Genomic DNA, 18035 nt, shown 5'->3' on the forward strand with positions numbered 1-18035 from the left:
GTTGAGCCGTTTCATGTGATGGAAGTTAGAGATGTGGCTATGACCATGATTCTAAAACCTACTGGCAAAGGTACTCATAAGTATAAGGGTAAACAACTGGGTCCCAAAATTGGTCAGTTCGTTGAGACAGAGTTGGATATGGATGAGGCAGTTGTTGGAGAGGATGATGATGATCCTGATGATGGTCAGGATGGAGGAGATGATAGTAATGAAGAGGAACAATTTGATGAGCCTGTTGATGATTCTAATAATGTGGAAGGTGAACACATGTCGAAGAACAAGCACAATAAGAAGAAAAAGGGGAAGGTGGGTGAATCTTCTAAACGTTCTGCTGTTAATACTGAAGAAGATAAAGACGAGCCAGAACGTCCACTTAAATGGTTGAAAGAGGCTAAGGACTCCAAGAAGTCTTTGCCTTCAAAGATACCTCCACTTGAGGTAACTATTCCTTTGACTTCTAAGATGGTATCCCATTCCTTAGTTACCCAAACCACGTCACCTCAAACAAATAATTCTGACCCACACATAGGATCACCTAGAACACTTGCCAAAGCCCTAAAAACGTTCCAATATAAACAAATAAAGATCACAAAAACCACAACCAAAGTTACTGTGACGTTCATCAATTTCGGGTCTTGTTTATATTCGTTTTGCATTGTTTTACTATGTAAACCGACCTGTTTTGTAAACTGAAACCTTGGATATAATAAAAATGATGGATTTTATGTTACAATATTGTTTTACAATTGTTGGGTCTTGAAAACATTCATTTCGGTCTTTAAAACGCGTAAAAATCACTTAAAACGAACTACAGGGACTAAATATGCCAAATAACAAAAGTTGGGAAATCAGGAAATCAATCCCGTCGCGCCGCGCGACGGGGGACACCCAATCCCGTCGCGTAGCGCGAGCAGCATCAGCTGCAGCTACAGGTTTTTGTTGTTTTGTGCTTGTTTTGACCCCTTTTTGCACGAAACTCCTTGTGTTTAACACCCATATTTGACCACCAACATTACCCTATATATACACACCCTTTCCCCTTCATTATTCCTTGCTACATCTCCAAAAACTCTCTCAACTCTCCGTAGATCCAAAGTTGTTTTATTTATATGTTCTTGAAGGTTTGACTTCCAAATGTCAAACCAAGTTTAATCTTTCATTCTATTTAGCTTATATAGTCTCCAAAAACTCTCACAACATATATTAAAAGGTTTTTTTAATACCCGAAAATAGGGTATTCAAATACCAGGAAAAAAATGTTATTGAGGAACCGGTTCAATACCCGACCCAAACCCGGCACATAGGATATGGTTTTTCAAGCCAATACTCGGACCCGAACCCGACCCGGATATTACTAATACCGGTGGCGGAGCCACATATGCCTCACCGGATTCGGCCGAACCCGGTCAATTTTCGGTTTCATATATAACATATAGCTATGATTTAACGAGCGAACTCATTCTGTTCTAGCGAGCGAACCCATTCTTTTCTGACGAGAGAACCCAACATCATTTTTTAAAAATATTCAAGCCCATTGGTTATGAAAAATTCAGTTAAAAAGTTTTTTTTCAGTAATGAATAATTGTTTAAAGTATAAAAACTTTAAAAGAAGCTACAAAAATTAGTAACAAGCGTTATTAATTGGCTAATAATAACCCATATATGTTATGTAGATTGTAAAAAAGCCCAAAATTATTAACAATATGAGTTAATAAGCCCTACCTAATTAACATTAAACATAATATAAAAATAAAAATTAAATAGAAAATAGCCAAAAACAACGGCAAGTCAATTTCTTTTCTATAAACCATATCTAAACTATAGCCTCTTTCGCTAGTTCAAGTCGAAAACAACGATGACGTACATTTGTTATGATAGTGATATTGAGTTTTATTTAGTTGGCTGAATGACCGACTCGACCAATCCGGTCCGGAAACTTTGACGCCGGAAAAAGATCAAGAACAGAAAAATTCCAAACCCATAAGAGAAAATTCCTGGCTCTGCCACTGACTAATATCCAATTTTCCAATACCTGATTATACCTGAACTCGATTTCATACCCGAACCTGGGTTTTTCTATTACCCGATTTGTGCACCTCTACCAAAAGCCAATTATCCATGACCCATAACGCTTAAGCTTTGGCCGGTATTGTTTTGATTCTTGTGGGCCTCGATAGGATGTTGGGCTCCATAAAAATAGACGTTTACCTAGAACAAACACTCCAAAAATTTCTAAGTTACTCCGGTTTTGAATTTCGTTTAGTTTCATGTAAGCAAGCTAGAATTTAGATTGTTAGTGGTAACGTGTAGAAAAATGTGACCCGACACAAACAGGACCAAAAAATCAAAAATCAAGCAGTAAACATGAATACCGAAAAATTCCCATGGAGTCATGGACAAACTTTTTTGAGCCCGCCACCTTTTCCAAAACAGTCTGTTTTCAAAAGAAGTTTTTTGAATGTTAAAGTTTAAATTTGTCATGAAGATGGGTTACTAATAATGAAAAAATAATGAACGGAGAAGTTGTTTTCCATGTAAAAATTGAAGGAGTGTTTTTTGTAAAAAATAAAAATACATTGTTGCCTTTTTAAACAAGTTAAACCGAAACGAGTAGCTACTCAAGAGACGTTTGATGTATAAACTTATTTATAATTTTAGACGTGGTTTATTAAAAACAAGGGTGCAAATGAGTTAAGTCGAACCCAAGCCTTACACTATTCGAGCTCGACTCATTAAGCTTTCCAGGGTCTTGAGCACGGCTCGATTGGAGCCTATGTTTTTGAGCTAGAGCGCAGCCTGTACACATAAATTGTAGCACGAGATCGAGTAGCTAGTTCGAGAAAATTCTTATACAAGACTAAGCTCGGCCCGAGCTCGTGTGCAGTACCTTAAGGCTTAAACAAGCCAAAGCTCGTCTCGAGCTCGAGTGTGACATGTGAAATGAATGCCCAAAACTGCAAAATACACAAACTCGTGAAGGCTTGACAGGCCTAAACAATTTTTCCATACAGACTAAAGCTCGATAACCAAATAAGCTTTATTTGAGGCTTAGGCTCGAGCTCTACAAAGCTCAGCTCATTTTCGAACTTTTATTTATTCAATCTTGAGTTGCTTGCGAGCAGGCCAAGCAGCTCAATTTGTTTGCACCCATAAGAAAAATTGGGATGACGACACCTTCCTATTTGGGTAAAAATAGGGAAAAGAAGAAAAATGCTTATGTGATGTTGACGTGACTACCTAGAAAATATTAGAAAAACAGGACGATCATCCTCTCTAAACAAAGGATTTCCATACATTTCCGCAAATACATCAAAACAAGAATTCTTATGCTAGACGGTCATCCTAAAAACAAAGGATTTTTACTAAGAGAACAAAGGATTGTCATCCTAACTATAGACTAAACCCATTCATAAATACTCTCTGGATTTTATTTATAGATTATGAACCTAAATACAAACTAGTAACCAAAGAACATCAACTACAAACCGGACAACAAACAAGCCCATTCTCATTACAATCCCTACATTTCACACTCACACTTTTCCCCAATTGCTTCCCATCACTTCCTTTCCTTAACACCCTCACAATCTTACAACTCCCATTACAAACAACACAAGGCAAGAACCTTGCACCACCACAAACCTCACACACATACCCCACTTTCAATCTCGGCAAACCTTCAAGCAACCGACCCAAACACCCGTCTTCGAATATCTTCAAAACCTCATCGAACCCACCGACATATCTCCCCTTCACAAACACCCTAGGTGGGACCAATTCACACTTATCTTTCCCCTTCATTAACCCCCAAAGCTCTTCCTTAAACCCTCGGTCCATCGACACATCTCGCTCAATAAACAACACCCGAAACCCCTCGAGAACCGCCCGAACCACATTACACTCCTCGAAAGTCTTCCTGACACCTCGTAACGTCGTCGTATAGATCACAACCTTATTTTCCCCCTTTGGTGGGCAAATTTCTTCAAACCCGTTTAAGAAATCGGGTTTATGATTCATGGGTTTGATAAAGGCTATATTTTTATGATCTGGGTTTGGGTTTTCTTGGGGTTTTTCAAGATCGGCCATGAGTTCGAATGAATCGATGATTTCGGGTGGTGGTTCGGATAATGTGGGTGGTTCGGAGAGTGAGGATTTGAAGAGTGAGGCTAGGGTGAACCGGCGTGGGGGTGTAGGGAGTAATGTGGTTGGTGAGGATGATGATGATGGGTCAAGGGTTAAGAGGCCGTAAGTGGTGGAAGTGAGTGAGACGATGTGGTGGCTGAAATTGGATTGGGTGAAGTCGTCGTCTTGGTTGAGTAGATGTGATGAAACACAGCCCATGGTGATTGGTGAGCAATCGAAGGTTTAGGGTTGTGGACTTGTGGGGTAAAAGGGTCTGCTGTTGAATTTGATTTCAAATGTGGTTTGGTGATTGGTTTTAGCGCCTGAGTTTTATTTTTATATTTGAATTTAGATTTGGGATGTGAGGATGGTAACAGTGAAATGAAGGATTGGTGTTGTCATAAATTTGGAATGAATCACGTTATGAGTATGTATTTAGTTCACATTTATTTAACAACCATTAATTGCAAAGTTCACATTTGTTAAAGTCTAATGGGTTGAATTTAAATAATCATAACTTTCATTCTACGGACGGACGTTATCAACTAAAGAATCGTCATCTATCACTTTCATCTTTCATTTAAATTCCTTCAAACTAACACATTAAGTTTTCTAGTTGTTATTGACCCTTTTTTATACACGTGACATACAGTTTTTTGAAAAGTGGTGGTGCCACATCATTCTTCTCAATAAAACCCTGGCCTCAATACACAACCACTATCACCCACTTTGACCACCATCATTACTCACCTCCACCACCCCCTATTCATCCTCTATGGGATCAGTTCACGACTTTAAACGTTTTAATTTCAACTTAGTTCATCACCAGGCCACTAAATCCACAAAAGTATCAAACAATTCAATAAAACAAAATAATCAACTAGTGTTTGCAATTTTAAAATATCAATAAATCAAGAAGAAGCACAATCAAAATCTCAAAAAATCCAAATTGAAATGAAATAAATATGTTTTGGACAATCAAATCAACTTCTCATCGAATAAAAAAATAATAATCATACTTGGCGACGGAGAAAGCCAGAAACCCTAGAGTTTAATCGAGTTGCAGATGCAATTAAGTATTTGGGGTTTAGCAGAATGAGAGAGAAAAGGGTTAGAGAGAAGAAATTTGATGAAGGAGTGAGGTCGGCCCATGTTTTTAGATGACCCCTTTAGAGGCAAAAGCATATGGTAGTGGTTTTATGATGGAAGATATGATATAAGGCATGGGGTCGTCAACGCCTGATACGACGAGGATAGCTCTGTACATCTGGCGATGTTAATTGTGATACCATGGGCGCGTTTATCCGGCACGACGTTGATTAGGGCTTGGTGAAATTGAATTGTCACCACTTGAGGTGGTGGTGGAGTCGTGGAGGTGGTGGTTAGTGTAGGTTAGTGGTAGTCGGGCGTCAAGGGCGGCCCGTGGGCCGTTTAAAGCAAGTTAGGGCTTGAGGCCCCCAACTTGTTAAGGCCCCGGCCAAAACAGGTTAATATAATATGGGCTTTCATAATTGGACAGTTGGGCTTCTATTTGGTTTTACGAAGCTGTTGGGCCACTAAATTGAAACCCTCCTTTCCAATAAATGATCTCCCGTCCCATTTACTTTAGAGCATTAAACATTAAAAAAAAGAGAGAAACATTATTATTATTATTATTATTATTATTATTATTATTATGGTTATTTCTATTTTCTAAGGCAAGCGGCGCTACTTCGCAAGAACCAAAGGGTCGATGAATGTTGGTACATGATGTCAGTAGTTCAGTGTCAAGTGTCTGTAATCGAGTTTGTTAGATTTGTGTTTTTGTATGTAAGCGAAGTTAGCTCACAAGTTCGCTGATACAGGCGAACTTGTGAACTAAGCGAAGTTAGGGACAACTTCGCCTGAACATGCCAGGCGAAGTTGTCGCCTTTATAATCAGCTAGGTTACGGCAGTATTAAAAAGAAAATCAGTTATTCGAGTTTACGAGTTTGTGTAATCATTGATCATTGTATCACGTGTTTCCGGTTGCAATACAACGTGTTTGTGTTTATTGTAACGTGTGTTCGATCGTATCGTCTTCTACGCTCGTAACGTCTTACGTAGGGATTCCGCACCTACGTAGAACGAGATATCTCGTGTAGATCCGGCTGGGAACCTACAATTGGTATCAGAGCTTTTGCTCGTGATTGTGGTTCGGGATTATCACGCGGGTGTAGAAATCGTTCCGTTCGACTATTCGCGGGACGTGTTTATCGAGTTTTTGTGTTATACTCACCTCCTACCATCATAAACAACCCATTACACCTTCACAAACCTCGTAAAATCCAGAAATCAAACCTGCAAAAACTTCGTGTTCATCAGGCGAAGTTGTCGTCACTGTTCGTAGGGTTTCGGCGAAGATATAAGGTTAAGCGAAGTTATCCACAACTTCGCCTACCTTCTCAAGTTCGCTTATCTCAAGCGAAGTTATCCACAACTTAGCCTACTTCACAAGTTCGCTTACCTTAAGCGAAGTTATCTACAACTTCGCCGAATCAGGCGAATTTAACAAAGGGAGCGAAGTTCAGAATCAGCGAAGTTCAGACTTAAGCGAAGTTATCCACAACTTCGCCTACAGTACTGTTAAAAATAAAATTTTTATTTTTCGGGTTTTCTTTGTGTTTCGTGAAAGATGTCTTCAATAAACAATACAGAACTGGTGAAGATGGAAGTGGAAGCGGGTTCAGCTACAAAGGCACCGAAGATGCTTAAGGGAACCGATTTTGTAGCGTGGAAAGATCGTTTTGAACAATATGTCAAGTACCAAGATGCTAAAATGTAGGTGTGCATACAAGATGGTTACATTCCACCAACTGCTGAGTATGAGGGTCGTGATCAGATAAAGAAATACAAAGAGATGGAAGAAGAAGAAAAAAAAATGTATGAGGCTGAAAGCAAAGCTCATGCAGCGATAACAATGGCTCTTCCACAAGAGATTCTACACACCTTCAGAAAGTATAAAACTGCTAGAGAGCTATGGGAAGCACTTGAAAACCGTTTTGAGGGTAATGTGGGAATTCGCGCATCAAAGATTAAACTACTTAAAACCCAATTCTCGGTGTTCAAGTATCTGAAGAATGAATCACTTGATGATATCATCACGAGATATTATCATCTGATGACCGAACTCAGCAACTATTCAATTACTTACAAAGAAGATGAGATTGTTGAAAAGCTTCTTGATGCTCTCCCACCGAAATGGGAGATGTACACTGTGTTGATGAGAGAAGACAAAGAGTTTGCCGACTATGACTTGGAAACAGCAGTCAACAAACTAAGAACTTTTGAACTTAACATGGTTCGAAAAGAGACACCAACTGATCAGATTCAGGATCCAGGAATGTATGGTGCAAAAGTTAACTCAAGTTCAAGTTCGAAGTCTGAATCGTCTGCTTACTACTCTAAGGGAGACTCGGGCGCTAACTCAACACATGAATGTCATGTATCTCTCAATATGAATGGTGATGTGTGTTTTGTAGCTGGTGGATCAAATGCTTCTAAACCTCAAGCAACCAAGAGTAGTTTTTCCCCAAGTGTTTCGAACAACAACTACTCAAAGATGCCCATGAGTGTTAAATCTGCTGAACAGCAGTTTGCTCTCTATGCATCTTTCATTGCTTCGTATGAAAATTACACTCTGGGTAAGATTGTTGATCCTGCAACATTGGATGAAGACTATGATCAGATCGATGCTGATGATCTGGAAGAGATGGATCTGCAGTGGCAGATGGCGATGATTGTGAGAAGGGTTAAGAGGTTTATGAAGAAGACAGGTAGGAAGTTTGTTGGTGAAAGACCAGGGTTCGATAAGTCGAAGGTCAGGTGTTACAATTGTCAACAGAATGGCCATTTTGCGAAGGAGTGCACAAATGAATGTGTAGAACGCAGTCAAAACAGGTCTACGCAACAGAGTGGGGGTGGTAATGATAATAGAGCCATGATATCCAGACAGAATGGGGAGTATAACTGGAATCTGCATGTTGAAGAAGTGTTCGAACAGGCCAATTTGGCGAACATCGAAACTGCAGATACTGAGAAAGTGACTGGCGAAAGTGAAGCTTACATGGCAGAAGCTCAAAATGAAGCTTACATGGCAGATGTGAAAGACCAGCTCTCTGAGGTAAGTACCAAACTCCCTTGTACTAAGTGTGAAAATCTGTCTGAACAATTGACAACTATAACTGATCAGTATGTTAGTTTGGATGCTCAATTTAAAACCTTAAAAGAAGATCATCATTTCACTAAAGCTAGAGAAAACAGTTATAAAGTGAAAATAAAAGCTAGTGAGAAAGATATTAGGAGTCTTAAAGCAAATCTAGCTGAAAAAATTCAAGTAATTAATCTGAGCTATGAAGTGTTAGAAGAAAAAACCAAACTAATAGCTGAAAGGGATAAACAGATAGCTGATCACCAGGTGAAAGTGGTGGAACTTAACAGGAAACTTGAGAAATTTAGAAATTCCTCGGCTATACTTGATCACCTCGTTAGTGATCAAAGTTCCCCAGTTAAAAGGGGAGGAATTGGTTATCATGAAGTTCCACCACCTTACAATCATAATTACACTTATGATCCTAGTAATCAGAAATCTGTTGATGTTGATTATAGTCAGACAGTTCCGGTTAAGGTAACTATTAAAGATCCAGAAGTTAGTAAAGGCGAAACAAGTAAGCCTGTTTCGAGTGTTAAGATTTCTGCTCCTATTCCTGTCTCATCAAACTCGGACAAGTCGTCCGAGTCGAGTGAGACAAAAGAAAAGGCAGTGTTACCAAAAAGTGGAGAGAAACATAAAACAACTGAAAAGAAATCTCCACTAAACCCGTATGTCCCACCATATGTGAGACAAACGGGCAGTAATGCAGCCTCATCATCTAAAACAACTATTGAAAAGAAAGTTGAACACAGGAGTTGTTTCAGATGTAATCAATTAGGACACCTAATTGCTGATTGCCCTCTGAAGCAGAGATTCAGAGGTATGAGACCTTCAAAAACTGAGAATAGAACTAATCACTATAATGGTAAAAATGAAAACTCTTCAAAGTTCAGAAATTGGACTAATCCAGGTTTTCAAAGAAATCAACCTCAGTTTTTCCCCGTTAACAACCAAATCATGAGAAATAATTCATTTAATTCTAGAAGGTTTGGATGGCCTCATAGTCAATCTCCAAGAAGGTATCCTTTTAGGACTTATAGAAATTATTCTGATACTAACTTTGGACAGCCAAGGTACGGGATGTATCGACCCAAGACCAATAGGTCTTGGGTCCCCAGATTTTAATCATCTGCTTTAATCGTGCAGGAACAGTTGAACAGGGCTGCAAACAATCTATGGGTTGTGGATAGCGGCTGTTCCCGGCACATGACGGGTAACAAGAGTTTGTTACACGAATGGAAACCTGTTCAGGGAGGAAGAGTGAGTTTCGCTGGAGAGAGTGGTGGAAGGATCACAGGAATTGGGACGGTGACTAACGGAAAGATGACGTTAGAGAAAGTAAATTTTGTTGAAGAACTGAAGCACAATCTGCTGAGTGTTTCGCAGATTTGTGATAAAGACTACACCGTGCACTTTACCAAGAATGAAGCGATCGTGCTATATCCTGGTTTCAAGATACCAGAGGATTGGATTGTTATGAAGGCTCCAAGAGAAAAGAATACGTATATTATGGACATGAGGTCGACTGAGATGGCAACAGAAGAATCGTGTCTCCTGTCAAAAGCAACTGAATCGAAGTCCGAGTTATGCTTGTTAAGCTGAATGGGATGATCAATCCCGAGTAACCGTGTTTTGTGACTTGTTTAAAAAAAAAAAAAAAACGTCACTATCGCTTAGAATTATGTCGGTTGCCTCAGTTTGAAGGACATATCTTCGGATATGTTTGGTCCTCATTTCTACTTGTAGAATATGAGGATAGCCATTAACCAGATGACTGAAAGTGACCGGGGCGGTTTATGATGTGCTTTTATTCTTTCGCTGAAAATTAGTCGATCATACTTAGTTAGAAGGACACATACCTGTATGTGGTCGGTCCAGCTAATCCATTGGATCTTCAGGATAGCCATTTACCTGAAAACTTCAATTTGATCGGGGCGATTGAAGTTAAAATTTTTTTACGGGAAATGAAATTATTTTTCAAGTCTACTACTTCGTAAGAAGTTCCTTTACTATGTTTAACAGAAAATTGATCCAACATTGGAAAGTGATAGATATACTGATTCTGTGTGCTTAACTAGTGAAGTTATAAGGCCTAAAAGACTTTAGAACAGTCATTGTATGTCATTGTAGCTTTTTATGGTGCGTAAAAGTATAAGTGATACTAACTAAATCTACTCGATTTTATATGGAAACTCCTTAAGAGTTGTGCATGTCTCCATTTATATCTTTCCGAATGATAGGCAAAAAAGCGATTACCCAGTCATACACGAGCCCGTGAGTGTTCTGATTCCCGTGAAGATAGTGTGTCAAGAAACTGCAGTGATCCAGATTCGGGACTTGCAGTTGTTTACTACTCTGAAGTTTGTGTAAATGCTTATTAAAAAAAAAACAAACAAAAAAAAAATTGTGAGTTATTGAGATATTCTAGAGTTCATAAATTAATACTTCTCAATCATGATGTAAGAAAGAAAACGGGAAGAAGAGTCTGAAGATCGAAGAGTACTTACTATTTAATCAGACACTACGGGTCGAGGTCAACTCGGGGTGACTAGGGGAAAGCCAAATACGCTTTGAGAATAGATAGGAGGCATCATAATCTCTGAGTTGTTGCCCATTTAAATTTTGAGCTTAATTGAACCTAACCCGTATCACAGAAACGATGAAAACCATTCAAAGTTATTTACCTGCTTACAACCTGTTTCTTTATGTCATAATACGGCTGAACACGGATCTGTGTGACAGTCACGTAGTTAGTATGGTTCCTGTTCGGACCTTTTCTAAAACATGGTAGTCACTATCGAGACTGAAATTTGATCCCGTGTACTTTAATTTTAAAATTTTTCTACTTATGTAGTTGTATGATTTTTTACCTGGTTACTTGGTCTTGATCGTATCATTTAACGCTTTAAAGGATGTTTTCTAACTTAATTGCAAATTGTTCAAATTATGGTGTTTGTTTTGAAAAATTTTAATATCAGCGAAGTTGTGTATAACTTCGCCTGCAATAGGCGAAGTTATCCATAACTTCGCCTGAATAAATCTGACCCTATATAAAGAAGAGTAAAGGTCAAACTGTTCATTAATTTCAAAAACCCAGCGAACTTATCCTACGTAACCCTAAGCGAACTTAACCATCGATCATTCTGTGTTCATTCTTTCTCGTTTTCAACTCCGATTAAAGGTGTGTAGTGTCGATTCATCGATTATTCGTTGATTATTGATGTTTTTCAGAGGTCGTATCGACCCGATTCACGACCTCGTTTTTCGAACCTTCAATAACCGATTCTCAAACTTACTTTCACGTGATCGTAAACATATTAATCGTCCAGATCGTCTCTAAAACATGTGCTTAACTGACCACAATCTCCAAATTGACCTAATCAATTAGTTTGAATCGTCGAATCCGTTGCCGTTTCATATTCGGCGAAGTTATAGTTTAGGCGAAGTTATCCGTAACTTCGCCTGAGGTTTAACTTCGCCTTATAATTAATTGTGTAACAGTACTTAAGCGATGTTGTGGTTAGGCGAAGTTATCATTAACTTCGCCTGGCCCTTTTTACTTAACTGTTATCCGGCGAAGTTCAAGTTGAGGCGAAGTTGTTCCCAACTTCGCCCCACCTCTAACTTCGCCTATACAGAATAAATCACAACTTCGCTCATGGTAACAGGCGAACTTGTGATTTGCTTTGACGTTTATCTAACTTAGTCTGTTTGATGCAGATATGGCTGCTGTAGGTGGTGCAGGCGGTGATGACGGTGGTGATAACCAAAGACAGTTCTTCCCGGGTCATAACATGTACATAACATTAGACCCGGAGGTGAGCGGAGTTGATGATTTCCGCGAAATCATCACATTCTTACTACGCTCGCGTATATTCCACGCGATTACGACAACACTGCCAATATCCTTGCCAAACATTGAGGATTTTTGGCAGACCGTGGAATATGACTGTAGGGGCGAGCCCCCGGTGATGCGAGCAACAGTCAACAATCACACTGTTCAGTTCTCATCTGAACAGATTCGGGCGGCTTTACGATTTGGAGACGAGACGAGGGATGACCCGACAGATTTTGTGGCTCCTTTCCGAGATGGAGCGTTTCTGAGGATGGGATACTCTGGTCCCTTGGGAGATACTCAGAGAATGAAGGGGTTTTTGCTTGACCAGTGGCGCTTTCTCATGCATGTCATGATAGTATGCATGTCAGGGAGAAAGGCGGGCACTGATGGCATGGGCGCGACCATGCAGTCGGCGATGACTGCTCTGACTTATAATAAGCGTTACAGCTTTAGTCAGATGGTCTTCTACGAGATTGATCGACAGAGAAGAGCGGTGGCGCGTGAGAGATTTAATCCAAGATTCCTCCAAATGATCTTGAATCATGTTGCTCCAACGCTACCTCAGCGCCGCCCGATCAGATACGTTGAAAGTGTGAGCAAAAGGATCTTCGCCCAATGCAGATCCTCCAGTGCGAGGAGCAAACCTAAGCTCCGTCCTCGGCATACTCCACTATTTGGGTACTTGAACAACCCGGAGTATGTGCCTGCTCGTGGGGACGAGTTTCGGGACCCGGCACCACAACAGGCAGGAGCACCTCAAGTAATACCTGCTGCTCCTGTTGTGTCACGGAGGAGAACGTAGATCTTGACGCAGAGTTTGGCGGTCAAGGATTCTTTGACATGGAGAGGGTGGACCCTGAAGAGAATGTGCAAGTCTCAGTTGAGAGGGTGTCGAGTGTGAATGTCACTAGGGCAGCTACAACGGTGGCTGACTCTGATTCAGAAGATGATGTGGCTGTAGCGAGACAAATTCTAGTTAACCAAGAACGGGTTCAAGGAAAAAGAAAGAGAACTGATGATGACAGCGAGTCAGACTATGAAGAAGAGGTACATCAGTTGATTCGGAGATCAAGAAGGGAACGGGCAGGTGCAGGATCGGGAGCCGGTGAGAGCTCATGGGTGGTACGTTTCACCCCACCCGCACTGTCCGGTATGACTATTGTTCCCTCATCATTACAGGTTACAAGGCCAAGCGCCACGGATGTTCCCGTGGTGGCTACCTCATCTGCCTTTGGCCTCCCACCCACTACATTCCAACTATTGGCTCCGGAGATTGTATCGTTGCCACCTCCAACTCTTACTCCAACGGAGGTCGTGGCACGATTTATTGAGTCGACGGTTGTGGCCACTACAGGGTTATCGGTGACGATACCACCTGAGGTTACGTCTATGCCTACTTCTGAGGTCCCGGTTACATCGGAAATCCCTCCTCAGTATACTCAAGATATATCACATCTGAGGTTTGATTTCGATGCAACCTTATCAGACTCTGAACGAATAGCAGCACTTGAACGGGTCGTGGCAGAACAGTCAAGGATTAAACTTATCCAGACCCAGGCTATTCAACGCCTAGTTGCTGAGAATCAGATGCAGTCGTCCCTGCTGGTAGAACATGGTAAAATCATAGATGCTTTGAAGGAGTTCTTGGCATCTCAGGGGGAGACGAGCTGTAAAGGCGATGAGTTGAGGACGAAGAAGCGCAATGATAGAGACGATGATCCCAATGCATCGAAAGGTGCAGGTGGAGAGTTTCCAAGAACTGAACAAGCTCATGGGACTTCCACAACTCAGGGGGAGTCGACAAGTGCAGCTGGTGGTGATGATGTGGTGGTAGTGGACGTTGAGGAGATGGATGATGAGTATATAGGTGATGATGATATATTACCGGTTGATGAGATAGAGAAGATTGGTGCAGAGATAGTGATTGATAATGATATTGAAGAGGGAGAGATAGTAGAGGAGAATGTGGAGCATGAGATACCAGAAGTCGATAACGCAGATATGAGTAAAGAGATTGGAAATGATGAGACGGAATGGGAAGAGCAGCCAAGATGGAAAGAAGGCTATGCTCAATGGTTTGTAAAAACGTAGAAACTGGCGGTCCCTACTATGTTCAAGAAGAGTTACAACATTAGAGGCTATGCTGAAGCGAGAAAAGGGATTATATGCAGGATATATAATGAGCAGTTGAGGCTCTTTGTGATTAAGAGATATGATGGTGTTCAGTACTTCAAAAGCCTGCTGAGATCGTTGAATACATTGCCTGAGTGTGAAGTGAAAGACTTAGCCAGATTGGGATTGATAAATCGAAGTGATGATAATATGGCTAGAGTCATCGGGAAGATAGTATGGAAGGAGAGTATAAAGGAAAAGAAGTTCGAGCTGTTGAAACCACAAAAGGGAAAACTTATCGAAGACAAAGATAGAGGATTGAGAGCAGATGGCAAGCCTTGGATGATTATGAAGTATAAGCCGATCCGGTGTTTGAAAGAAGTGCCGATGAAACAATTGCCCAAGGATGTGCTCAAAGACCTGAAGTGATGGTATATAGATTGTGAGACAGCTGAAGCGGTAATGGAAGACGAAGATGAACAAGAGCTGCTGAGAGTCTATGATCCGATGCATCTAGTGAACTTGTCGCAAGCTGATCTGCAGGTGCTGAATGAGAAGAAGATATTTTATATTCCTGCTTGGAAAGACGAAGCGAAGAAATATCAAAGAATTGTATCAGTTTGTGTACGTGAAGGAGTTCATGCTTAAAGATGAAGATACAAGATTGTTGAAGATTACAAGACACGTGTTTGAAGATAAAGATATGAAGCTACTGCCAAGGGGGAGTCTGTTGGTACATGATGTCAGTAGTTCAGTGTCAAGTGTCTGTAATCGAGTTTGTTAGATTTGTGTTTTTGTATGTAAGCGAAGTTAGCTCACAAGTTCGCTGATACAGGCGAACTTGTGAACTAAGCGAAGTTAGGGACAACTTCGCCTGAACATGCCAGGCGAAGTTATCGCCTTTATAATCAGCTAGGTTACGGCAGTATTAAAAAGAAAATCAGTTATTCGAGTTTACGAGTTTGTGTAATCAGTGATCATTGTATCACGTGTTTCCGGTTGCAATACAACGTGTTTGTGTTTATTGTAACGTGTGTTCGATCGTATCGTCTTCTACGCTCGTAACGTCTTACGTAGGGATTCCGCACCTACGTAGAACGAGATATCTCGTGTAGATCCGGCTGGGAACCTACAATGAATCATCTTCACCATCGCAGATGCCAAGTCTGCAGGTTACAAGGCTCTCTCTTTTGATGTATTAACTATTGAAGATGAAGATTTCATCTGATTTAACCCACCCCCAAATCCCAAATCGATTGTAAGATTTAATTTGAGAAACTTGATTGTGAAATCTGAAATTTATTAATTCAAAGGCTTATAGTCCGATATCTAAAATTCATTAATGCTTCTTTGAAGGCTCTGCCCTGTATTTTTGTCATTCTGAGAACCGAAGGGAAAAATTGACTCACCGAGCAACTGGCTATTCGGAATTTCTGAGCAGCCGGGACTTGAATTCTTCTGAAGTTTGAACCTATTTTGCAGTCTTCAAGGTACACTAATTCTTCTTGTTTTAAATTTGTTTCCAATTTGTGAATTTTGACTGTTGTTCCTAATTTTTTATACATAGATTTTATGCGGATTGTTAGAAATTTTTGTTACTTTGTTGATACCTAGCATCTTAGATTATTTATACTTATGCACTTAGATTTTTGTAGCCAGGTTAGATTATTTGTAAACTTGTTAGCAACTATTGAATTTATAATGTCAAATAGAAATAGGAAGTATGAGTCGGGTCATGCTAAAAGGATAAAGAAATAAGAACAAGAAGCTGAAATGCAGTCACTAAAAGGATCTTTACTAAAATATGTAACGAACTTAAAAGATAACAATAATGAACATATTAATAGCGATGGACATTTGAATGTAGAAGAACCTAACAGTGATGCACATATAAATGTAGAAGATTATGAACTTAATAACGAAGAAGAGCCTATAAATGTTGATGAAAATAATAACGATGAACATGTAAATGTTGATGAAATAATTGCGATGAATCGGTGTTTGTTAATGAAAATAGTAGTGAAGAACCTGTAATGTTGATGAAAATAATAGCGATGAACCTGTTAATGTTGATGAAAATGAAAATAATAGCAATGGACCTATAAATGTGGACGAAAATAATAGCAATGTACCTATAAATGTAGACGAAACGATAAATTTAGATGATCCAAGTCTATGGACTAGTATTGATACTAAGTAAAGAGATTTACTTGTAGAAAAAGGACCACTAAATATTTATTATTATAATTTTCCAAAAGACGAATATTTTAGAAACTTTATTCCTTCTTTATATATGCACAGGATGGCAAATGGGGAAAACACATGAAAGAAAATGGTTGCTTTACTCAAAAAAGTTAAATATAATGTTTTGTTTTTGTTGTAAGCTATTTGATGTTCATTCATGTAAAAGTAAGTTAGACGATGAAGGTAGTAACGATTGGAGAAATATGCACGCTAAACTAAAATAACATGAAGCAAGTAAAGAACATATTATTAATATGGGTGTATGGTTTGAGTTAGAAACAAGAATGGAAAAAACAAAACAATTGATAAACAAACTCAAGATCGAATAAATAAAGATAAGGAAGATTGGAGAAATGTGTTAATAAGAATTCTCGTCGTTGTAAAAACTTTTCGCAAGAATAATATACCATTTCGTGGGAAACTTGAAAAACTTTATGAAGAAAACAACGGTAACTTCTTAAGTATTATGGAGATGATTGCGGAATTTGATTCGATAATGCAAGAACATTTACGACGGATAACTAATAATGAAATATATAGTCATTACCTTGGACACAATATGCAAAAACGAATTAATTGATTTATTAGCAAGTGAAATCAAAAAAATTGTTAAAAAAAATTAAAGAAGCTAAATATTTTCAATTATACTTGATTATACTCACGGTATAAGTAATAGATAACAAATGTCTGTTATTTTACGATGTTTAGATATTTCGGATGCTCCTATACAAGTTAAAGAATACTTTCTAGGGTTTTTCAATAGTAGTTGATATAACCGGTAAAGATCTTTTTGATACTATTATTAAAGAAATTAATAAAGTAGGACTTGATGTGAATAACATCAGAGGACAAAGTTATGATAATGGATCAAACATGAAAAGAAAACATCAAGGAGTGCAAAAACGTTTCTTAGATATTAATCCTATAGCATTTTATACACTATGTGGTTCTCATAGTTTGAATTTAGTAATTTCTAATATGGCTTGCTCATGTATTAAAGCTGAAGATTTTTTTGGTTCAATACAATGTGTTTATTGTTTGTTTGCATCATCCCCTAAAAGATGGAAAATTTTACTAGATGCTATAGCAAATTTAACTCTTAAACCATTATCACAAACATGTTGGGAAAGTTGACTAGAAAGTGTTAAAGCAATTAGGTTTCAAGCTCCAAAATTAAGAGAAGCCATATTATATGTATATGATGGTGACGATCCTAAAACTAAAAGTGATGCTAAATCGTTAGTTGAAAATGAGTTTGCAAGTTTTGAGGATGGTTATTTGGTATGACGTTTTGCATGCTACGAATATAGTTAGTAAAAACTTACAAGCAAAAGATATGTGTGCTGATGATGTTATAAAACAACTAGATACACTTATTTTTTATTTTGAAAGTATAGAGATGAAAGGTTTGAAAAGGCTATGAATGAAGCTGAGAAAATTGCTATAGAGATAGGCATTGAACCTATTTTTCGTGAAAAAAGTATTATTTGTGAAAATAAAAAATTTCAAGGAAATGTTGATAATGAAACTTTGAAAACTCCTATTGA

General features: G+C 38.9%; 1 protein-coding gene across 1 annotated transcript; it reads right to left on the reverse strand.

Moving 5' to 3' along the window:
* Positions 1 to 3407: 3407 nt before the first annotated feature.
* Positions 3408 to 4341, reverse strand: LOC143536875 (uncharacterized protein At3g28850-like). The gene has a single exon (XM_077030772.1). The coding sequence runs from the start codon at positions 4339 to 4341 to the stop codon at positions 3475 to 3477; it is 867 nt and encodes a 288-aa protein (XP_076886887.1). The 3' UTR covers positions 3408 to 3474.
* Positions 4342 to 18035: the final 13694 nt, after the last annotated feature.

The sequence above is a fragment of the Bidens hawaiensis genome, unplaced genomic scaffold, assembly GCF_021521415.1.
Source record: "Bidens hawaiensis isolate Kalapana, Puna unplaced genomic scaffold, B.hawaiensis_p1.1 tig00010983_1, whole genome shotgun sequence".
NCBI classification, from domain to species: Eukaryota; Viridiplantae; Streptophyta; class Magnoliopsida; order Asterales; family Asteraceae; genus Bidens; species Bidens hawaiensis.

Coding starts and splice junctions, on each gene's coding strand:
- LOC143536875 (XM_077030772.1), bottom strand. CDS start 4,341: ATGGGCTGTGTTTCATCACATCTACTCAACCAAGACGACGACTTCACC.